We start from the raw sequence: 18,443 nt of genomic DNA, 5'->3' as shown, positions 1-18,443 counted from the left end.
AACCTGAGTGCGTTTACCTCCCAGAGCTGTGAGTGACGGTTATAAGAGAAAGTGCCTATGGACACACCTTGTAAACTGGAAGGCACAATACAGGTGTGAGGTGGAGGTTGTTTTATTTTCATGATAAACTCTTTGAGCCTCTGTTTTCTCATCTTTACAGTGGACTGTTACCTCCTCCATCTCATAAAGATGCTAATTACATCATATGAAAAGGCTTTATAAATTGTATAGCTCCACTGCATGAAAAATATTACTTACTTAGCCACCCTGAGAGACGTGACTAAACCAAGCCAGGGACCGAGAGTAGGTGGTGAGCCTTTAGAGCACGGACCCCACAGCTGGGGCTGGACCCTGTGTGGTGTGAGCAGTCTCCAGAATGAATTTGGACTGGGCGGTTCCAATACTCTTTATTTTGAGACATGGCTTTCGTCATCTATGAGAACCTTCTCATTTTTTTTTTTTAATTTATTTATTTTTGGCTGCATTGGGTCTTCGTTGCTGCCGACAGGCTTTCTCTAGTTGCGGCGAGCAGGGGCTACTCTTCGCTGCGGTGCGCGGGCTTCTCATTGCAGTGGCTTCTCTTGTTGTGGAGCATGGGCTCTAGGCACGTGGGCTTCAGTAGCTGTGGCGTGCAGGCTCAGTAGTTGCGGCACGTGGGTTCAGTAGTTGTGGCACACGAGCTCTAGAGCGCAGGCTCAGTAGTTGTGGCGCATGGGCTTAGTTGCTCTGCGGCACGTGGAATCTTCCGGACCAGGGATCGAACCTGTGTCCCCTGCATTGTCAGGCAGATTCTTAACCACTGTGCCACCAGGGAAGTGCCAACCTTCTCATTTTCTTAATAGTTCTTTTTTAAAAAACTCTAAAACAGCTTTATTGAGATATAATTCACATTACATGCAATTCACCCACTAAGTGTACAATTCAAAGGTTCTTAGTACATTCTCAGAGTTCTGCAACCATCATTACAGTCCATTTTAGAACATTTTTATCACCTCAAAAAGGATGTGGTATCATCCTCCACCCTGCTACCTCCCTCCACCACCCAAAAAACTCATCTACTTTCTGAATCTATAGATTTCCCTATTCTGGATTTTCATGCGAATGGAATCATGCAATATTCTTTTGTTGCTGGCTTCTTTTGCTTAGTATGCTTTCAAGGTCCATCCTTGTCATAGCATGCATCCATACTTCATTCCTTTTAATGGCCAAATAATACTCCACTGCATGGATACAACACGTTTTATTTATCCATCCATCCACTGATGGGCATTTGGGTTGTTTCTGCTTCTTGGCTATTATGAATAATGCTGCTGTGAACATTCACGGGCAAGAGGCTGTGTGGACATGTGTTTTCATTCTCTCGGGTATGTGCCTAGGAGCATAATTGCTAGTCATACAGTAACTCTGTGTTTAACTGAGGAACCGCCGGTCTGTTTTCTAAAGCAGCTGCACCATTTCACATTCCCACCAGCAGTGTATGAGGGTTCCAATTTCTCTACATTTTCACTGACACTTTTTATTATCTGACTTTTTATTATCTCGCCATCCTACTTATTGTGAAACCTTCTTGCTTCTTGACTTACTAGATTTTTGCTCAGGCAAACACCACGCTGAAGCGATGGCTGTTGGACTTTGCCTCCAAGAGGAAAGAAGCCGAGCTTCGCAGTGGCATCATTAGAAACAACAGCCTGTGGGATAAGTTGATCTTCCACAAAATACAGGTATTAGCACATTGACTCACAACGGTTATTTGTCATGTAAACACCTTTGCGTTTCAAACTTTCTGTGAGGGCTCTTTTTTTTTTCAATTGAAGTATAGCTGATGTACAATATTATATAAGTTACAGGTGTACAATATAGTAATTCACAGTTTCTAAAGATTATACTCCATTTATAGTTATTATAAAATATTGGCTATATTCCCCATGTTGTGCAATATATCCTTGTAGCTTATTTTATACCTAATAGTTTGTACCTCTTAATCCCCTACCCCTATATTGTGTGAGGACTGTTTTTAAAAGAGAAGGTGAGAGAGAGAATTTCTGGCACATTTCTAAAAACTAAGGACAAAGCCATTAGCAAAACCTCAGTGTCCAAGATAAATCTGAACAGTGTTTAGTTATCCAGGGCAGAAAAGGAATCAGGTAGCATAGGCTTTCTGATTCTCCATTTTGTTTTACCGTTCTGGGACTCTTGAGGTATTTTTTTAGGCATGAGTGATAAAGAATATGGAATAATATTATGTCCCCTAGGAGGTGGTGGTTGCCATAAACCCACGACACTCTTGTTCTAATTCCTTAAAACACCTGCAGGTATAGAGGTGTTGCTTTATTTTCCACACCTGTTGAGAGTGAATGGAGTGGTTTCGGGTGGAACAAAACTCCAATCAGGTGTCCCTCTTGGGGTGCCTGTGCGTCGTCGGGCGCAGTGAGTTCTGTGCAGCCTGCAGACAAGGAGCTGGTGGGTTAGAGTATTGGGGTTCCAAGAAGGAATCTTTGAGAAGCCCGCCACCTTCCAGTCACTTGCCCCTCACCCTCTCCCCTCTCCCTGCCTTGCAAGTCGAGCCTGGGAGGAAAAGTACGGCTGATGATCACAGGAGCAGCGCCCGTGTCCGCCACCGTGCTGACCTTCCTGAGAGCCGCGCTGGGCTGCCAGGTGAGGCGCCTCCTTCCGCACCTCCCCCTGGTCTCGGACCGAGTCCTGCCCAGGAGTCTGCTTTTTCCAAAAGGCAGTCTCCTCCGCGTGCCGTACTGTTGTCTGGAAGATCATCTTGTTCCTAGGTTGCTTGGAGAAAGGGGTATAGGCACACCTCGGAGATACAGCAGGTTCAGTTCCAGACAACTGCAGTAAAGCCAATATTGCAACAAAGCCAATATCGCAGTAAAGCCAGTCACGTGAACTTTTTGGTTTCCTGGTGCATATAAAAGTAATGTTTACACTAGTCTGTTAAGTGTGCAATAGTATTACGTCTAAAAAGCAATGTATATATCTTAATTTAAAAATACTTTATTGCTAACCGTCATATGACAACGCAGCATTGCCACAAACCTTCAATTTGTAAGAAATGCAGTATCTGCAAAGCGAATAAAATGAAGTGTGCCTGTATATATCTTTTACCCCAGACAGAATATGCATTTGTGTCTACCACTGGGTAATTTTCTCTAGGGTGAGGCACAAAAGATGCCTTTAGATCAGGTGTGAGGGCATGGGGATTGGCAGGCAGTAAGTGATAAGGCGATATGCAAAGCATGCAGAGACCCTTTCTTAAAGGGGAGGGGGAGTCAGCAGAGACTGGGTGATAAGTAGCCAAGCCGACGGAGCGAGTGAGTCCCTGGGCAGGTGGTGCACGGCGTGACCTGTGAATGACATTGTCTCCTATGTGGGTGAATACGTTGGGTGCTGTAATAAAGCGTGTTGTAGCGTATAGGCTGAGGTTACCAAACGAGCTAGAGGAACTTAGTTACTGAGCACTTCTAGCAGAGGTGTGACTGTCCCCCTCTCTTCCTGTCCCATCTCTTGGTGACCCAGTTCTACGAAGGCTATGGACAGACCGAGTGCACTGCCGGGTGCTGCCTGACTGTGCCTGGGGACTGGACCGCAGGTATGATGGCAGGACTTTCCTTATTGGGATCTTACTTTTGGCACTGGAATTACTGGAATTGGGTTAATAAACCAACTTAAACAGGTGTTGTGTCTGTGATGATTAGGCCTTGAGGTCAACAATCTTGGAAACCAGGGGGCCCTGTGGCAGAGTAGGATGTGACTTTGAGGCTCTGTCAACCTGGGTGGGTGGCAACAGAGATTTACATAGATCCTGAAGGTCACATCTAGAGATGGTGTTCTTTATACCAGGTTCAGAATGTTTGGCCCAACAGAGCTTTCCAGGAATTGATTGGGGCCTAATTATTTGCTGGTAAATTTTAATTAAGTTTCCAGAGACTCCAGACAGAAATAAACACAAGTCCTTTGTCCCAAAAGGAAAAAACAGGGGAGGACAAACTGTCCTGCATGAGGTTCTGCCTCAGGAGTTTATGATGCACATTATATGTGCTTCATCCCAGCACCCCTGTGAGAGAAGCCCTGTTACCTCTGCGAGGACATGATTGATTGTTGGCTAAAAGGCATGTCGGTAATGTATAAGAATTTACACAGCTTTATGTTTTGGAGCCAGGATTCCAACCCAGGTCTGACCATAAAACTTCTGTGCCTTCCCCTGTCCCACACCGGCAGTGTATTCTACACTGTGATAAATAAATTCTGTGATTTGTTTGCTGTTTTACACATATGAACATCTAATGACATAGATTCTAGTATCAAGCACTTTCTAGTAGCATAATTCTGCTGCGATTGGCACTAACAGTCTGTGAACCTTTTTCATGGTGTTTGTTTAATTTTTTAAAAACAAATTTATTTATTTATTTATTTTTGGCTGCGTTGGGTCTTCGTTGCTGCGTGTGGGCTTTCTCTAGTTGTGGCGAGCAGGGGCTACTCTTCGTTGCTGTACGTGGGCTTCTCATTGCGGTGGCTTCTCTTGTTGTGGAGCACAGGCTCTAGGCACATGAGCTTCAGTAGTGGTGGCACATGGGCTCAGTAGTTGTGGCTCACATGCTCTAGAGCACAGGCTCAGTAGTTGTGGCGCACGGGCTTAGTTGCTCCGCGGCACGTAGAATCTTCCCGGACCAGGGATCGAACCCGTGTCCTCTGCATTGGCAGGTGGATTCTTAACCACTGCGCCACCAGGGAAGTCCCTGTTTGTTTAATTTTTAACTCCTGGTGCCTTACCGGCTAGAGAATTTGAATAGTGACTTCTTTAAGCTAAAATTATCAAAACATAGGAAGAATGACTTGTGATACTCTTAAAACTTAATCTAATATCTGTTATTTTTGTTTTGGGAAAAGAACCCAGTCATAGCACCGTTTGGCAAGAGAGTTAAGTGAGCTGTGAAAAGAAACCCTGTCCTGTCTTCATAAACTTGCATGTAAAACATGTTCGTTTATAATCAAGGGAATAAGGCCGTATTGGTCAGAACCATCTGACCTGTCAAGGTCTGTTCTTATAGAGAACGGGGATGTTACGTCTGTATGAGGGAGAGCAGGGCCCTCAGATCATGGGAACCAGGTGAAAGTTTCAGGAAACCTGCTTCCAGGTGTTCAAAGAAACCCTGAAAATGAGCAGCCAGATCATTTATACTTTGAAAAATAATTTGGAGCATCAGACTTGGGAAAGCTCCCTAAGAGACATTGGAATGTTTTTGTCTCTTTTCTAGGAATAAACTCTGTAATTTACCAGGGGGTGACAGGCTGTGATTGCCGAAACCAGAGGTTTATACCCTCTGTTCTCATCGTGAGTGGGCTTGTTTGTGATAAAAGTGGTCTGTCCTAAGGATATCGGTAGTCATGGTAGGAGTGATGATCTTTTATTTGATATACAGGCCATGTTGGTGCCCCAATGCCTTGCAACATTATAAAGCTTGTTGATGTGGAAGAAATGAATTACATGGCTGCCAAGGGCGAGGGCGAGGTGAGTGAAATCCCGTAGTCACCCCCTCACTGCGGGCTCCTCCAGTAACCAGCCACCTCTCAGCACCACAGCACGTAAAGCCACTGAGCTTGGTGTTGCTGGTGACCCTCAGTCACACAGGCTTCTTTTTGACGGTACATTTATGCCTAACTCGCAGGGCGGGTAGGGAGGTGGGGGGCTCTAATGCCTGCCTTCTGCCGCCAGCCATGTTGGGGCCGTGGGCCCAGGAGGGTACAGAGGCTCCAGGGCCTGAAGTCCTGGGCCACGGCTTCCTGTCTGCTAATTGCCCTCCATCCCTGTTAGTGAGCTACTGGCTAGAGGAAGGAAGGCCAAATTGCCTTGGGATTTCACCCCCTTTGGGGTTTTCCAGAAGCTCTGATCCAGAGCCTAGGGTGAGCGTGAGCCCTGGAACTTGACTGCAGCCAAGGCCATTATGGAAGGGAAGTGGGGGATGAGAGGTGCTGCCACGATGCCAGCGGGGCTCTGGTAGCTCTGGGAGACACACACACACACACACACACACACACACACACACACACACACACACACACGAGTTTTCTCTGGAGGAGCCCCAGTCAGTGCTCTTAACAGATCATCTTTTTCCCCCTCCAGTTTTGTTGAGATATAATTGACATCCAGCATGGTGTGAGTTTAAGGTGTACAGCATCATGATTTGATTCGTATATATTGTGAAATGATCACCGCAGTAAGTTTAGTAAACATCCATCATCTCATATAGATACAAAAAATAGAAGAAATGTGGTTTTTTCCCTTGTGATGAGAACTCTTTAAGATCTGCTCTCTTAACAACTTTAAAATCTTCCATATGGCTGTGCTAACTGTAGTCACCATGCTGTACGTGACACCCCTGGTCCTTATTTATCGTATAACTGGATGTTTGTACCTTTCATCCACCTTCTTCCAACTCCCACGCCCATGCCTCCCTCCCGGTGTTTTCCCCTCAGGTGTGTGTGAAAGGGGCTAATGTATTTCAAGGCTACTTAAAGGACCCAGCAAACACAGCAGAAGCTCTGGATAAAGACGGCTGGTTGCACACAGGGGACATTGGAAAGTGGTTACCAGTAAGTGGTCCCCTCCCGTGTTCACAGACACTTTTGTTCCACCATAGGGAAGAAAAAACCCCACGTCGCAGTGGCACCCTAACTTTCCCTCCCCTTTCTCCTTACCGAGCGGTGGAGCGTAGACCCTTCCGTCTTCTGAAGGAAACAGGCTTATACTTAGCATCCTCGTGTAGCATTTTCACTTTAATGGCAGCAAATATGTTTTGTTTTGATGCTTGACATCCTTTCCGGTTGCTGCTTCTGGCTTGAAATCCAGAGACACTGTGTCTGGCTTTTCACATTTCACTGCTGTGCCTTGATGTTGAGGCCTTAGTTAAGGTCTGGGGGCACTGCATAGGCTGCCAGGCATGTACGACCGGCGAAAATTTGTGAACACACGTTTCTTAGCATTGTCATATCAGTAAAAACAGGATAAGTGCTTAGAGGATCAGGCCATCCCCTTTGAACTTAGCCTCAGAACCGTTGACTATAGAGAAATACAGAGTCCATCTTGGGAGTGAGATGCTTGTGCAAAAAGCCGACCTGTAGGTTTCACCACTTTTGCTTGTTGTGGTGACACCACTGCTTTTTAAAGTTGTTACTGTGTTTAATTGCAAGCACTCAAATGGCTAGTGTAATTTTTATTATTGTGTATTGTTCTAGTCTTACAGATTTATGGTGCTTTATTTATTTATTTATTTATCACCTATGAGGAATGATTACATAGAATTTCCCCTTTATATCTGCTGTTCTTGGACAATTTGAAAAAAGGAGAAAACCATGATGGCCATTGGTTTAGGGAACATTAGTTTTAGAACTTTTTTTTTGAATTTTATTTTTTTATAGAGCAGGTTCTTATTAGTCATCAACTTTATACACATCATTGTATACATGTCAATCCCAATCTCCCAATGCATCACACCACCATCCCCCCACCATCACTTTCCCCCCTTGGTGTCCCTATGTTTGTTCTCTACATCTGTGTCTCAATTTTTGCCCTGCAAACTGGTTCATCTGTACCATTTTTCTAGGTTCCACATATATGCATTAATATACGATATTTGTTTTTCTCTTTCTGACTTACTTCACTCTGTATGACAGTCTCTAGGTCCATCCACATCTCAACAAATGACCCAGTTTCATTCCTTTTTATGGCTGAGTAATATTCCATTGCATATATGTGCCACATCTTCTTTATCCATTCATCTGTCGATGGGCATTTAGGTTGCTTCCATGTCCTGGCTATTGTAAACAGTGCTGCAATGAACATTAGGGTGCATGTGTCTTTTTGAATTATGGGTATATGCCCAGTACTGGGATTGCTGGATCTGGGTATATGCCCAGTACTGGGATTGCTGGATCATATGGTAATTCTATTTTTAGTTGTTTTTTTTTTCAGATGATTTGCTTTATTTCAAACCTACTTTTAATCAAATAATAAGAGTTTTGCACTGATTTAATAGATAAATAAATATAACACACTAAGATTGCAAAAATCTGGTCAATAAAATGTTAAAATCCAATGAACACATTATTTTTAGTTTTTTAAGGAACCTCTATACAGTTCTCCATGGTGGCTGTACCAATTTACATTCCCACCAACAGTGTAGGAGGGTTCCCTTTTCTCCACACCTTCTCCAACATTTATTATTTGTATTTCTCCACACCCTCTCCAGCATTTGTTGTGTGTAGATTTTCTGATGAAGCCCATTCTGAGTGGTGTGAGGTGATACCTCATTGTAGTTTTGATTTGCATTTCTCTAATAATTAGTGATGTTGAGCAGCTTTTCATGTGCTTCTTGGCCATCTGTATGTCTTCTTTGGAGAAATGTCTATTTAGGTCTTCTGCCCATTTTTGAATTGGGTTGTTTGTTTTTTTAACATTGAGCTGCATGAGCTGTTTATATATTTTGGAGATTAATCCTTTGTTGATTCATTTGCAAATATTTTCTCCCATTCTGAGGGTTGTCTTTTCATCTTGTTTATGGTTTCCTTTGCTGTGCAAAAGCTTTGAAGTTTAATTAGGTCCCCTTTGTTTATCTTTGTTTTTATTTCCATTACTCTAGGAGGTGGATCAAAAAAGATCTTGCTGTGATTTATGTCAAAGAGTGTTCTTATGTTTTCCTCTAAGAGTTTTAGTGTCCAATCTTACATTTAGGTCTCTAATCCATTTTGAGTTTATTTTTGTGTATGGTGTTAGGGAGTGTTCTAATTTAATTCTTTTACATGTAGCTGTCCAGTTTTCCTGGCACCACTTATTGAAGAGACTGTCTTTTCTCCATTGTATATCCTTGCCTCCTTTGTCATAGATTAGGTGACCGTGGGTGCATGGGTTTACCTCTGGGCTTTCTATCTTGTTCCATTGATCTGTGTTTCTGTTTTTGTGCCAGTACCATATTGTCTTGATTACTGTAGCTTTGTAGTGTAGTCTGAAGTCAGGGAGTCTGATTTCTCCAGCTCCGTTTTTTTCCCTCAAGTCTGCTTTGGCTATTCGGGATCTTTTGTGTCTCCATACAAATTTTAAGATTTTTGTTTTAGTTCTGTAAAAAATGCCATTGGTAATTTGACAGGGATTGCATTGAATCTGTAGATTGCTTTGGGTAGTATAGTCATTTTCACAATATTGATTCTTCCAATCCAAGGACATGGTATATGTCTCCATCTGTTGGTAACATTTTTAATTTCTTTCATCAGTGTCTTATAGTTTTCTGCATACAGGTCTTTTGTCTCGCTAAGTAGGTTTATTCCTAGGTATTTTATTCTCTTTGTTGCAGTGGTAAATGGGAGTGTTGCCTTAATTTCTCTTTCAGATTTTTCATCATTAGTGTATAGGAATGCAAGAGATTTCTGTGCATTAATTTTGTATCCTGCAGCTTTACCAAATTCATTGATTAGCTCTAGTAGTTTTCTGGTGGCATCTTTAGGATTCTCTATGTATAGTATCATGTCATCTGCAAACAGTGACAGTTTTACTTCTCCTTTTCCAATGTGTATTCCTTTCATTTCTTTTTCTTCTCTGATTGCTGTGGCTAGGACTTCCAAAACCATGTTGAATAGTAGTGGTGAGAGTGGACATCCTTGTCTTGTTCCTGATCTTAGAGGAAATGATTTCAGTTTTTCACCATTGAGAATGATGTTGCTGTGGGTTTGTCATATACGGCCTTTATTATGTTGAGGTAGGTTCCCTCTATGCCCACTTTCTGGAGAGTTTTTATCATAAATCGGTGTTGAATTTTGTCAAAAGGTTTTTCTGCATCTATTGAGATGATCATATGGTTTTTATTCTTCAATTTGTTAATATGGTGTATCACATTGATTGATTTGCGTATATTGAAGAATCCTTGCATCCCTGGGATAAATCCCACTTGATCACGGTGTATGATCCTTTTAATGTGTTGTTGGATTCTGTTTGCTAGTATTTTGTTGACGACTTTTGCATCTATATTCATCAGTGATATTGGTCTGTAATTTTCTTTTTTTGTAGTATCTTTGTCTGGTTTTGGTATCAGGGTGGTGGTGGCCCCATAGAATGAGTTTGGGAGTGTTCCTTCCTCTGCAATTTTTTGGAAGAGTTTGAGAAGGATGGGTGTTAGCTCTTCTCTAAATGTTTGATAGAATTCACCTGTGAAGCCATCTGGTCCTGGACTGTTGTTTGGAAAATTTTTAATCACAGTTTCAATTTCTTTACTTGTGATTGGTCTGTTCATATTTTCTTTTTCTTCCTGGTTCAGTCTTAGAAGCTTATACCTTTCTAAGAATTTGTCCATTTTCTTCCAGGTTGTCTATTTTATTGGCGTAGAGTTGCTTGTAGTAGTCTCTACTACAAGAGACTGTGTATTTCTGTGGTGTCTGTTGTAACTTCTCCTTTTTCATTTCTAATTTTATTTATTTGAGTCCTCTTCCTCTTTTTCTTGATGAGTCTGGCTAATGGTTTATCAATTTTGTTTATCTTCTCAAAGAACCAGCTTTTAGTTTTATTGATCTTTGCTATTGTTTTCTTTGTTTCTGTTTAATTTATTTCTGCTCTGATCTTTATGATTTCTTTCCTTCTGCTAACTTTGGGTTTTGTTTGTTCTTCTTTCTCTGGTTCCTTTAGGTGTAAGGTTAGATTGTTTATTTGAGATTTTTCTTGTCTTGAGGTAGGCTAGTATAGCTGTAAACTTCCCTCTTAGGACTGCTTTTGCTGCATCCCACAGGTTTTGGATGGTTGTGTTTTCATTGTCATTTGTGTCTAGGTATTTTTTTATTTCCTCTTTGATTTCTTCAGTGATCTCTTTGTTATTTAGTAACGTAGTGTTTAGCCTCCATATGTTTGTGTATTTTATGTTTTTTTCCATGTAATTCATTTCTAATCTCATAGCATTGTGGTCTGAAAAGGTACTTAATATGATTTCAAGTTTCTTAAATTTACTGAGGCTTGATTTGTGACCCAAGATGTGATCTATCCTGGAGAACGTACCGTGCGCACTTGAGAAGAAAGTGTAATCTGCTGTTTTTGGATGGAATGTCCTGTAAATATCAATTAAATCTATCTGGTCTATTGTGTCACTTAAAGCTTTTGTTTCCTTATTAATTTTCATTTTGAATGATCTGTCCATTGGCGTAAGTAAGGTGTTAAAGTCCCCCACTATTATTGTGTTACTGTTGATTTCCTCTTTTACAGCTGTTAGCAGTTGCCTTATGTATTGAGGTGCTCCTATGTTGGGTGCATATATATTTATAATTGTTATATCTTCTTACACATTTTTGGGTTTTTTTTTTTTTTTTTTTTTTTTTTTTGCGGTACGCGGACTTCTCACTGTTGTGGCCTCTCCCATTGCAGAGCACAGGCTCTGGACGCGCAGGCTCAGTGGCCATGACTCACAGGCCTCCTCTTTTATAGCTGTTAGCAGTTGCCTTATGTATTGAGGTGCTCCTATGTTGGGTGCATATATATTTATAATTGTTATATCTTCTTCTTGGATTGATCCCTTGATCATTATGTAGTGTCCTTCCTTGTCTCTTGTAACATTCTTTATTTTAAAGTCTATTTTATCTGATATGAGTATTGCTCCTCCAGCTTTCTTTTGATTTCCATTTGCATGGAATATCTTTTTCCATCCCCTCACTTTCAGTCTGTATGTGTCCCTAGGTCTGAAGTGGGTCCTCTTGTAGGCAGCATATATACTGGTCTTGTTTTTGTATCCATTCAGCGAGCGTGAGTCTTTTGGTTGGAGCATTTAATCCATTCACGTTTAAGGTAATTATCGATATGTATGTTCCTATGACCATTTTCTTAATTGTTTTGGGTTTGTTTTTGTAGGTCCTTTTCTTCTCTTGTGTTTCCCACTTAGAGAAGTTTCTTTAGCATTTGTTGTAGAGCTGGTTTGGTGGTGCTGAATTCTCTTAGCTTTTGTTTGTCTGTAAAGCTTTTGATTTCTCCATCAAATTGCAATGAGATCCTTGCCAGGTAGAGTAATCTTGGTTGTAGGTTCTTCCCTTTCATCACTTTAAGTATATCATGCCAGTCCCTTCTGGCTTATAGAATTTCTGCTGAGAAAGCATCTGTTAACCTTATGGGAGTTCCCTTGTATGTTATTTGTCTTTTTTCCCTTGCTGCTTTCAAAAATTTTTCTTTGTCTTTAATTTTTGCCAATTTGATTACTATGTGTCTCGGCATGTTTCTTCTTGGGTTTATCCCGTATGGGACTCACTGCCCTTCCTGGACTTGGGTGGCTATTTCCTTTCCCATGTTAGGGAAGTTTTCGACTATAATGTCTGTAAATATTTTTTTCTGGTCCTTTCTCTCTCTCTTCTCCTTCTGGGACCCCTGTAATGCAAATGTTGTTGCGTTTAATGTTGTCCCAGAGGTCTCTTAGGCTGTCTTCATTTCTTTTCATTCCTTTTTCTTTATTCTGTTCCGCAGCAGTGAATTCCACCATTCTGTCTTCCAGGTCACTTATCTGTTCTTCTGCCTCAGTTATTCTGCTGTTGATTCCTTCTAGTGTAGTTTTCATTCCAGTTATTGTATTGTTCATCTCTGTTTGTTTGTTCTTTTATTCTTCTAGGTCTTTGTTAAACATTTCTTGCATCTTCTGGATCTTTGCCTCCATTCTTTTCCCGAGGTCCTGGATCATCTTCACTATCATTATTCTGAATTCTTTTTCTGGAAGGTTCCCTATCTCCACTTCATTTAGTTGTTTTTCTGGGGTTTTATCTTGTTCCTTCATCTGGTACATAGCCCTCTACCTTTTCATCTTGTCTGTCTTTCTGTGAATGTGGTTTTTGTTCCACTGGTTGCAGGATTGTAGTTCTTCTTGCTTCTGCTGCCTGCCCTCTTTTATGGTGCCTTTTACTCCGAAATTTTTATTGTTTTGAAGAATACCCCCCCAATTAATTTCAGAGTACCCAAGCTATTTATTTTTTTCATAGACATTATGGTACTTCACCATGGTTCTTTTTTTTCTTTTTCTTAATATTTATTTATTTATTTATTTATTATTGATTTATTTTGGCTACGCTGGGTCTTATTATTTATTTATTTTTTTTTCTTTTGCGGTATGCGGGCCTCTCACTGTTGTGGCCTTTCCCGTTGCGGAGCACAGGCTCCGGGCACGCAGGCTCAGCAGCGGCCATGGCTCACGGGCCCAGCCGCTCCACGGCATGTGGGATCTTCCTGGATCAGGGCACGAACCCGTGTTCCCTGCATCGGCAGGCGGACTCCCAACCACTGCGCCACCAGGGAAGCCCTACGCTGGGTCTTAGCTGCAGCATGTGGGATCTTTAGTTGCAGCATGTGGACTCTCAGTTGTGGCATGCATACAGGATTTAGTTCCCCAACCAGGGATTGAACCCAGACCCCCTACATTGGGAGCTTGGAATCTTACCCACTGGACCAGCAGGCAAGTCCACCCAGGCTATTTAGAAATAAATTAAGTCCCTCTTTCCAGACTCAGGAGGGATGAAGTATCTGTTCTAATTCTGACTCTGGCTCTAAGGAGCACATCTCATAATCTCCCTGCACCTCAGTCGGCTCCCTTTGGAAACGGAGGAAAACTGATGTGGGCTGAGAGAACTTTCCAGTGGATGACTCTCCGAAGCGAGAGAGTGGCCTCGGGTGGGGATGGGGTTTTGTTTACGGGAGATGGGGAGGTGGGAGCTACTGGCATTTGGCGAGTCTGGTCTGGAGATTCTTGCGTCCCCACAGCCATCATGGCAGCTGACAGCCCCCTCCTGCCCCCTCCCTGGAACAGGGACAGAGGGAAGTGAGCTGCTGCCTCTGCAGCCCCTGCTCTGCGCAGAGCCCTGTGGGAGGATGAGCGCGTCTCAGCTCTCGAGGACCTTTACCCCATCGAGCGGCCGATTCAGATATGAGACAAAGTGAAGCTTGCTGAGCTGAAGGGAGCAAGCGGGGTGCTCTGGTTGGCTGGGAGTGAGGGGGGCTCCCAAGTCCCTTCTCTGTGTCTCTACTCTGCTCAGTGGCCTGGGGGAAGTTACGTAATCTCTCTGAGCCTCAGTTTGCCTCTCTGCAAAATGGGTTAACAGCTGACCCCTGCCAGAGGTTATTAGGATTAAATGATAGTGTACAGGAAATGCCTGCTGCTGGGGGGAAAGCAGCTGCTGGACCTGCTCACAGGCTGCTCCCCGCCCTCCAAACAGAATGGCACCTTGAAGATCATCGACAGGAAAAAGCACATCTTTAAACTGGCACAAGGAGAGTACATAGCTCCGGAGAAGATTGAAAACATCTACCAGCGAAGTGAACCTGTCGCTCAGGTGTTTGTCCATGGAGAGAGCTTGCAGGTACGCACTGCCCCAGCCGTGAATTCTGTGGCTGGCGTGGCCCGGGCCTAGAAGTCCAGGGCCTGTCAGTGTGATGGGAAGTTTGCGATGGGTGTGAGTTGACTTTCATGTCTGATGTGCTGGAATATTATCAACACGTTACTGGTTTTTACTGCTTGGCATTTCTTTTTTTTTTTTCCATCTATTTTGTAACTTGGCAATTCTTATCCAGAAAAGTTTTTTTCTCTTTAATTTCATATTACCAAGGGAAGTTGGATAAGGATACCAAGGGAGTGGGTAAAATAAGCTTTTGATTTAATTATGAGGGGAAATATTGATATACAGGTTATAAGAAAGTTTAGAATTTTCAAACATTAAACCCAACTTAGTTATGATATGTCTCCTACGTCATTTTTGAGCAAATGGTGGTTGTGAGCCAACATATTTTAAAGTCTAAAACCAACATCAGTATTGCAATGAGACATGATTTGCTAAAATTTTGGACAGATGGTGGGAAGGAAGAGAAGGGTGTCTGGTTTCCTGAGGGTTAATATTTCTACAAATCTTGAAATTTTGGAAGAATATTTTCTTACAAGAAAGTGAACCTATTTTTCTTCAAGAGTGCACCTATTTTTCTTCGACCTGGAATCATACCCATGCCTCTAATTTTTATTTAGTTTCGTTGTCACTAAATTGTAAAGAATGAGGTGTTAGAGTTTCTCCTAAATGAATCTGCATATATTTTCTCTTTTTATAAAGCAGTTATCTGATATCTATCCCCTTGTTTGCTTATTTGACCCTGTTTTATTTTTAAAAACATATATAAGAGTAAGTAAAAATTAGGGTTTTATTAGGTTTTGATTTCCAATGGTTCTTTTGAAACATTTATTGCAAAATCCCCAACGCTGTCTATATTTCAGAGGCAGGAGTTAACCTGAGCCCCACGGACTCTGGGGCTGGTAACATGCTCTGAAAAGAGGATCTGTAACTCCCATCAGGTTCTCCCAGGGGCCCAGGCTGCAGATAATAACCACAATTTTAGAGCATCTGGATCAAGCCCTTTAATAACTTACTTGTCTCTGTTAAAGGCATTTCTCATAGCAATTGTGGTACCAGACATTGAGACGCTAAGTCCCTGGGCCCGGAAGCGAGGCTTTGAAGGCTCCTTTGAAGAGCTGTGCAGAAGCAAGGTAGGTTCCGAAGCGTGCGGCCTACTCCTGACCTGCCCTTTGCATTAAGTGCAAAGTTCAGGGACTGCCGCCACGGGAATAAGGATCTTACTTTTCTTGCCTTATTAGGGTGTCCAAAAAGCTGTTCTGGAAGACATGGTGAGGCTTGGGAAGGATTCTGGCCTAAAACCATTTGAACAGGTAAGACTTGCATCCAAGTGTATGAATTCCTACAAAACGGGTTTTTGACTGGAGGATGCTTTTTGTGAATATATTATAGAAGAGGACGAGGTGACGTAAAGACATCTGTGCAGAAGGGATAGTGGAGTGGTTTGGCAGGGGAGGGGATTTTTGTAACCAAGGGTATGAATTCTCTTCCTGGAGGTCAGGCTACAATCCTGATTCTGTACTGACAACAGGCCACTGCCCTTTGTTGAGACAGTACAGCAGGACCTGGCCTGAGAGGTTGGCTTGAGTCGCCCAGAAGGGTCTTTATCCCTTGGGAAGCTTAAGTGCTTTTTAGACTCAGGTGGCCTCCGTGCTGCTTTCCTCCTTTGACTGCCTGGTTTCTTTGCAGGTCAAAGGTATTAGTCTCCACCCTGAATTATTCTCTGTAGACAACGGCCTTCTGACCCCAACGATGAAAGCTAAAAGGCCAGAGCTTCGGAATTATTTCAGGTCACAGATCGATGAACTTTATTCCACCATCAAAATCTAATGCGAGGAAGGAAGCTGGGAAGAGGCCGCATGCCTCCGCGGTCTTCTCCCGCCCATGGCCTCAGTGGGTAGTTTTGACAACAGCAAGTAGGGAAGGAGCGTCTTTGTCTGCCTCGTGCGTTCAGATTCTCGTCACAGGAAGCTTAGAGGGAATGGAACACTGCCTTATGGTCACGTCGCTTTGCAGACCGTGTTCACGGTGATACACAATTTCCAAAATGAGCCTTAAAAAAGTTGTAAAGGGGAAACTAAAATGTGCTAAGTTATTTACGACTTCCTCAGTTTAAAAAGAGGGTGAAAACTTGTCTCCCTTTTTTGCTAACCAAGTGGTTAGGACTTTGCTATTTCTGAGATGTCTGCTACTTGCTGCAAATTCTGCAGGTGTCTGCTGCTCTGAAGAGTACCGTGCACTGGAGGGAACCGTCCCTTATAAACAAGAACGGTCCCAGCTGCAAGAGGTTGCAAGTGGAACCGTCCCTTATATAAACAAGAACGGTCCCAGCCGCAGGAGGTTGCAAGTGGACCAGAGGTTTTTTTTAATCCCTGCCACCGTCCCCTCCCCATCTCACGTGACCCTTCTGATTAACCCCTGTCACTCCTGTTGGAGCAGAGGATGGACCTAACTCAGAACAACGCAGGATGGATGTATGGCCGCTCACCAGAGCGGGTAGATTCTGGCGCCCACAGAGCAGAATACTCGCCGACCCTCTTCTCCAGACCCGATTCCCTCCCTCCATCCCTTCCCAGGGGTTATTTAAAAAATCTGCCTTAGACTCTGCAGTGAAGACAACATTTCAACAAGGAAACAATTACCTGGATCAGCCATGTTCAACTGTGACGCCTGAAGAACTGTCCACTTTATCTTCACTGAACCCGTCGCTCTGTCTGTGATGGTTTTCAATGTGGTTTTCATATCAGAAGGGTACGTTGTGATTAAGTGGCTTTTTTTCCCCAGAATAAACTCTCAGGCAAGGCATGTCTTTAAAAATATTAAGGGAGGGGCTTCCCTGGTGGCGCAGTGGTTGCGAGTCCACCTGCCGATGCAGGGGTCACGGGTTCATGCCCCGGTCCGGGAGGATCCCACATGCCGCGGAGCGGCTGGGCCTGTGAGCCATGGCTGCTGAGCCTGCGCGTCCGGAGCCTGTGCTCCGCAGTGCGAGAGGCCACAGCAGTGAGAGGCCCGCGTACCGAAAAAAAAAAAAAAAAAAATTAAGGGAGTAGATACGCTTGGGTACTTATTGAAATGGATGGTAATTAATAAATGCTCTTCTATCATAATGCTACCTGATTTCTATGAAATGTATTTGAAAAGCCAAAATTCTAAGACATAGGAATCTGGAAAACTCATTTCCTGGGATTAACTTCTCAAGGGATTTTTTTTTTTAAGTTAATTTGGGTAATTAACAGCATTTCACTTTACTGCAAGTCTTTGCCACATGTAACTGAATTTAGTTGTCATTTATATGTTGAAAGCAGTTGTTTGTGGATACGTGACTACCTGTATTATACAAGCACAACAGGGTTTGCCCTAAAGAGTTGTCGTTGTAATAACGCTATTTGGTAGCCTAGCTTCATACGTGCATTCTTAATTGCACAAGAAGTCAATAATTTGTCACAATGGGGTTTTGAATGTTTGCTTTAAGTGTTGGCTATTTCTATGTTTTATAAACCAAAACAGAATTTCCAAAAACAATGAAGGAAACCAAAATAAATATTTCTGCATTTCAAGTGAGTGAAGCCTCCCTTTTTGCGTCAGGTGTCGCGTTCGGCGTGGCCTCTGATGTGCACAAGCGAGGAGCAAGAATGACCTCAGCCTCCCAGTTCTTTCCTCCCTCCCAGGTCTGCTTCCTAGGACGCAGTCATCCCGACACTTCCAGTTGCTGACGCCGGGCCCCGGCCAGCTCCCAGCAACGGCCCTGCTATGTTGCAGAGAAGAAAGTCTTGGTGTGAATAACATGGATATTCTTGAAAGTGCAAATTCTCGGGGGAAAAGCGACAGTGCAGGAGGCATCGCTGCAGTTGGTGGTCCTGGGGTGGATTTCATTCGGCCTCACTGGAGTCATTCTCTCCCTGTGGAACTGTCGGAGAAGGTGTCCCATTGACAGCAGCTGACTGTTTCTTTTCTTCTATCGCTACCCTACGCTGTCATTTTAAAGATTTTCTTTTCCAGAGGTCTTGGTTAATCACCCCCTAAGTTTTTCTGTAGCCTGTTTT

The 18,443-nt window shown here is 43.0% G+C and overlaps 1 protein-coding gene across 1 annotated transcript in view; it reads left to right on the top strand.

The window, feature by feature from the left end:
• ACSL1 (acyl-CoA synthetase long chain family member 1) overlaps nt 1-16,230 on the top strand; it is a 47,331-nt gene extending 31,101 nt beyond the window's left edge. The window contains 9 exon segments of the mRNA XM_007472293.1: nt 1,587-1,721; nt 2,560-2,655; nt 3,529-3,601; nt 5,433-5,521; nt 6,487-6,603; nt 14,221-14,364; nt 15,432-15,533; nt 15,642-15,713; nt 16,090-16,230. Of these exon segments, the coding sequence (XP_007472355.1) occupies nt 1,587-1,721; nt 2,560-2,655; nt 3,529-3,601; nt 5,433-5,521; nt 6,487-6,603; nt 14,221-14,364; nt 15,432-15,533; nt 15,642-15,713; nt 16,090-16,230 (969 nt within the window).
• Nucleotides 16,231-18,443: the final 2,213 nt, after the last annotated feature.

This window comes from Lipotes vexillifer, unplaced genomic scaffold (assembly GCF_000442215.2).
Source record: "Lipotes vexillifer unplaced genomic scaffold, Lipotes_vexillifer_v1.1 scaffold951, whole genome shotgun sequence".
NCBI lineage: Eukaryota > Metazoa > Chordata > Mammalia > Artiodactyla > Lipotidae > Lipotes > Lipotes vexillifer.
This window is presented reverse-complemented; position numbering and strand designations above follow the sequence as displayed.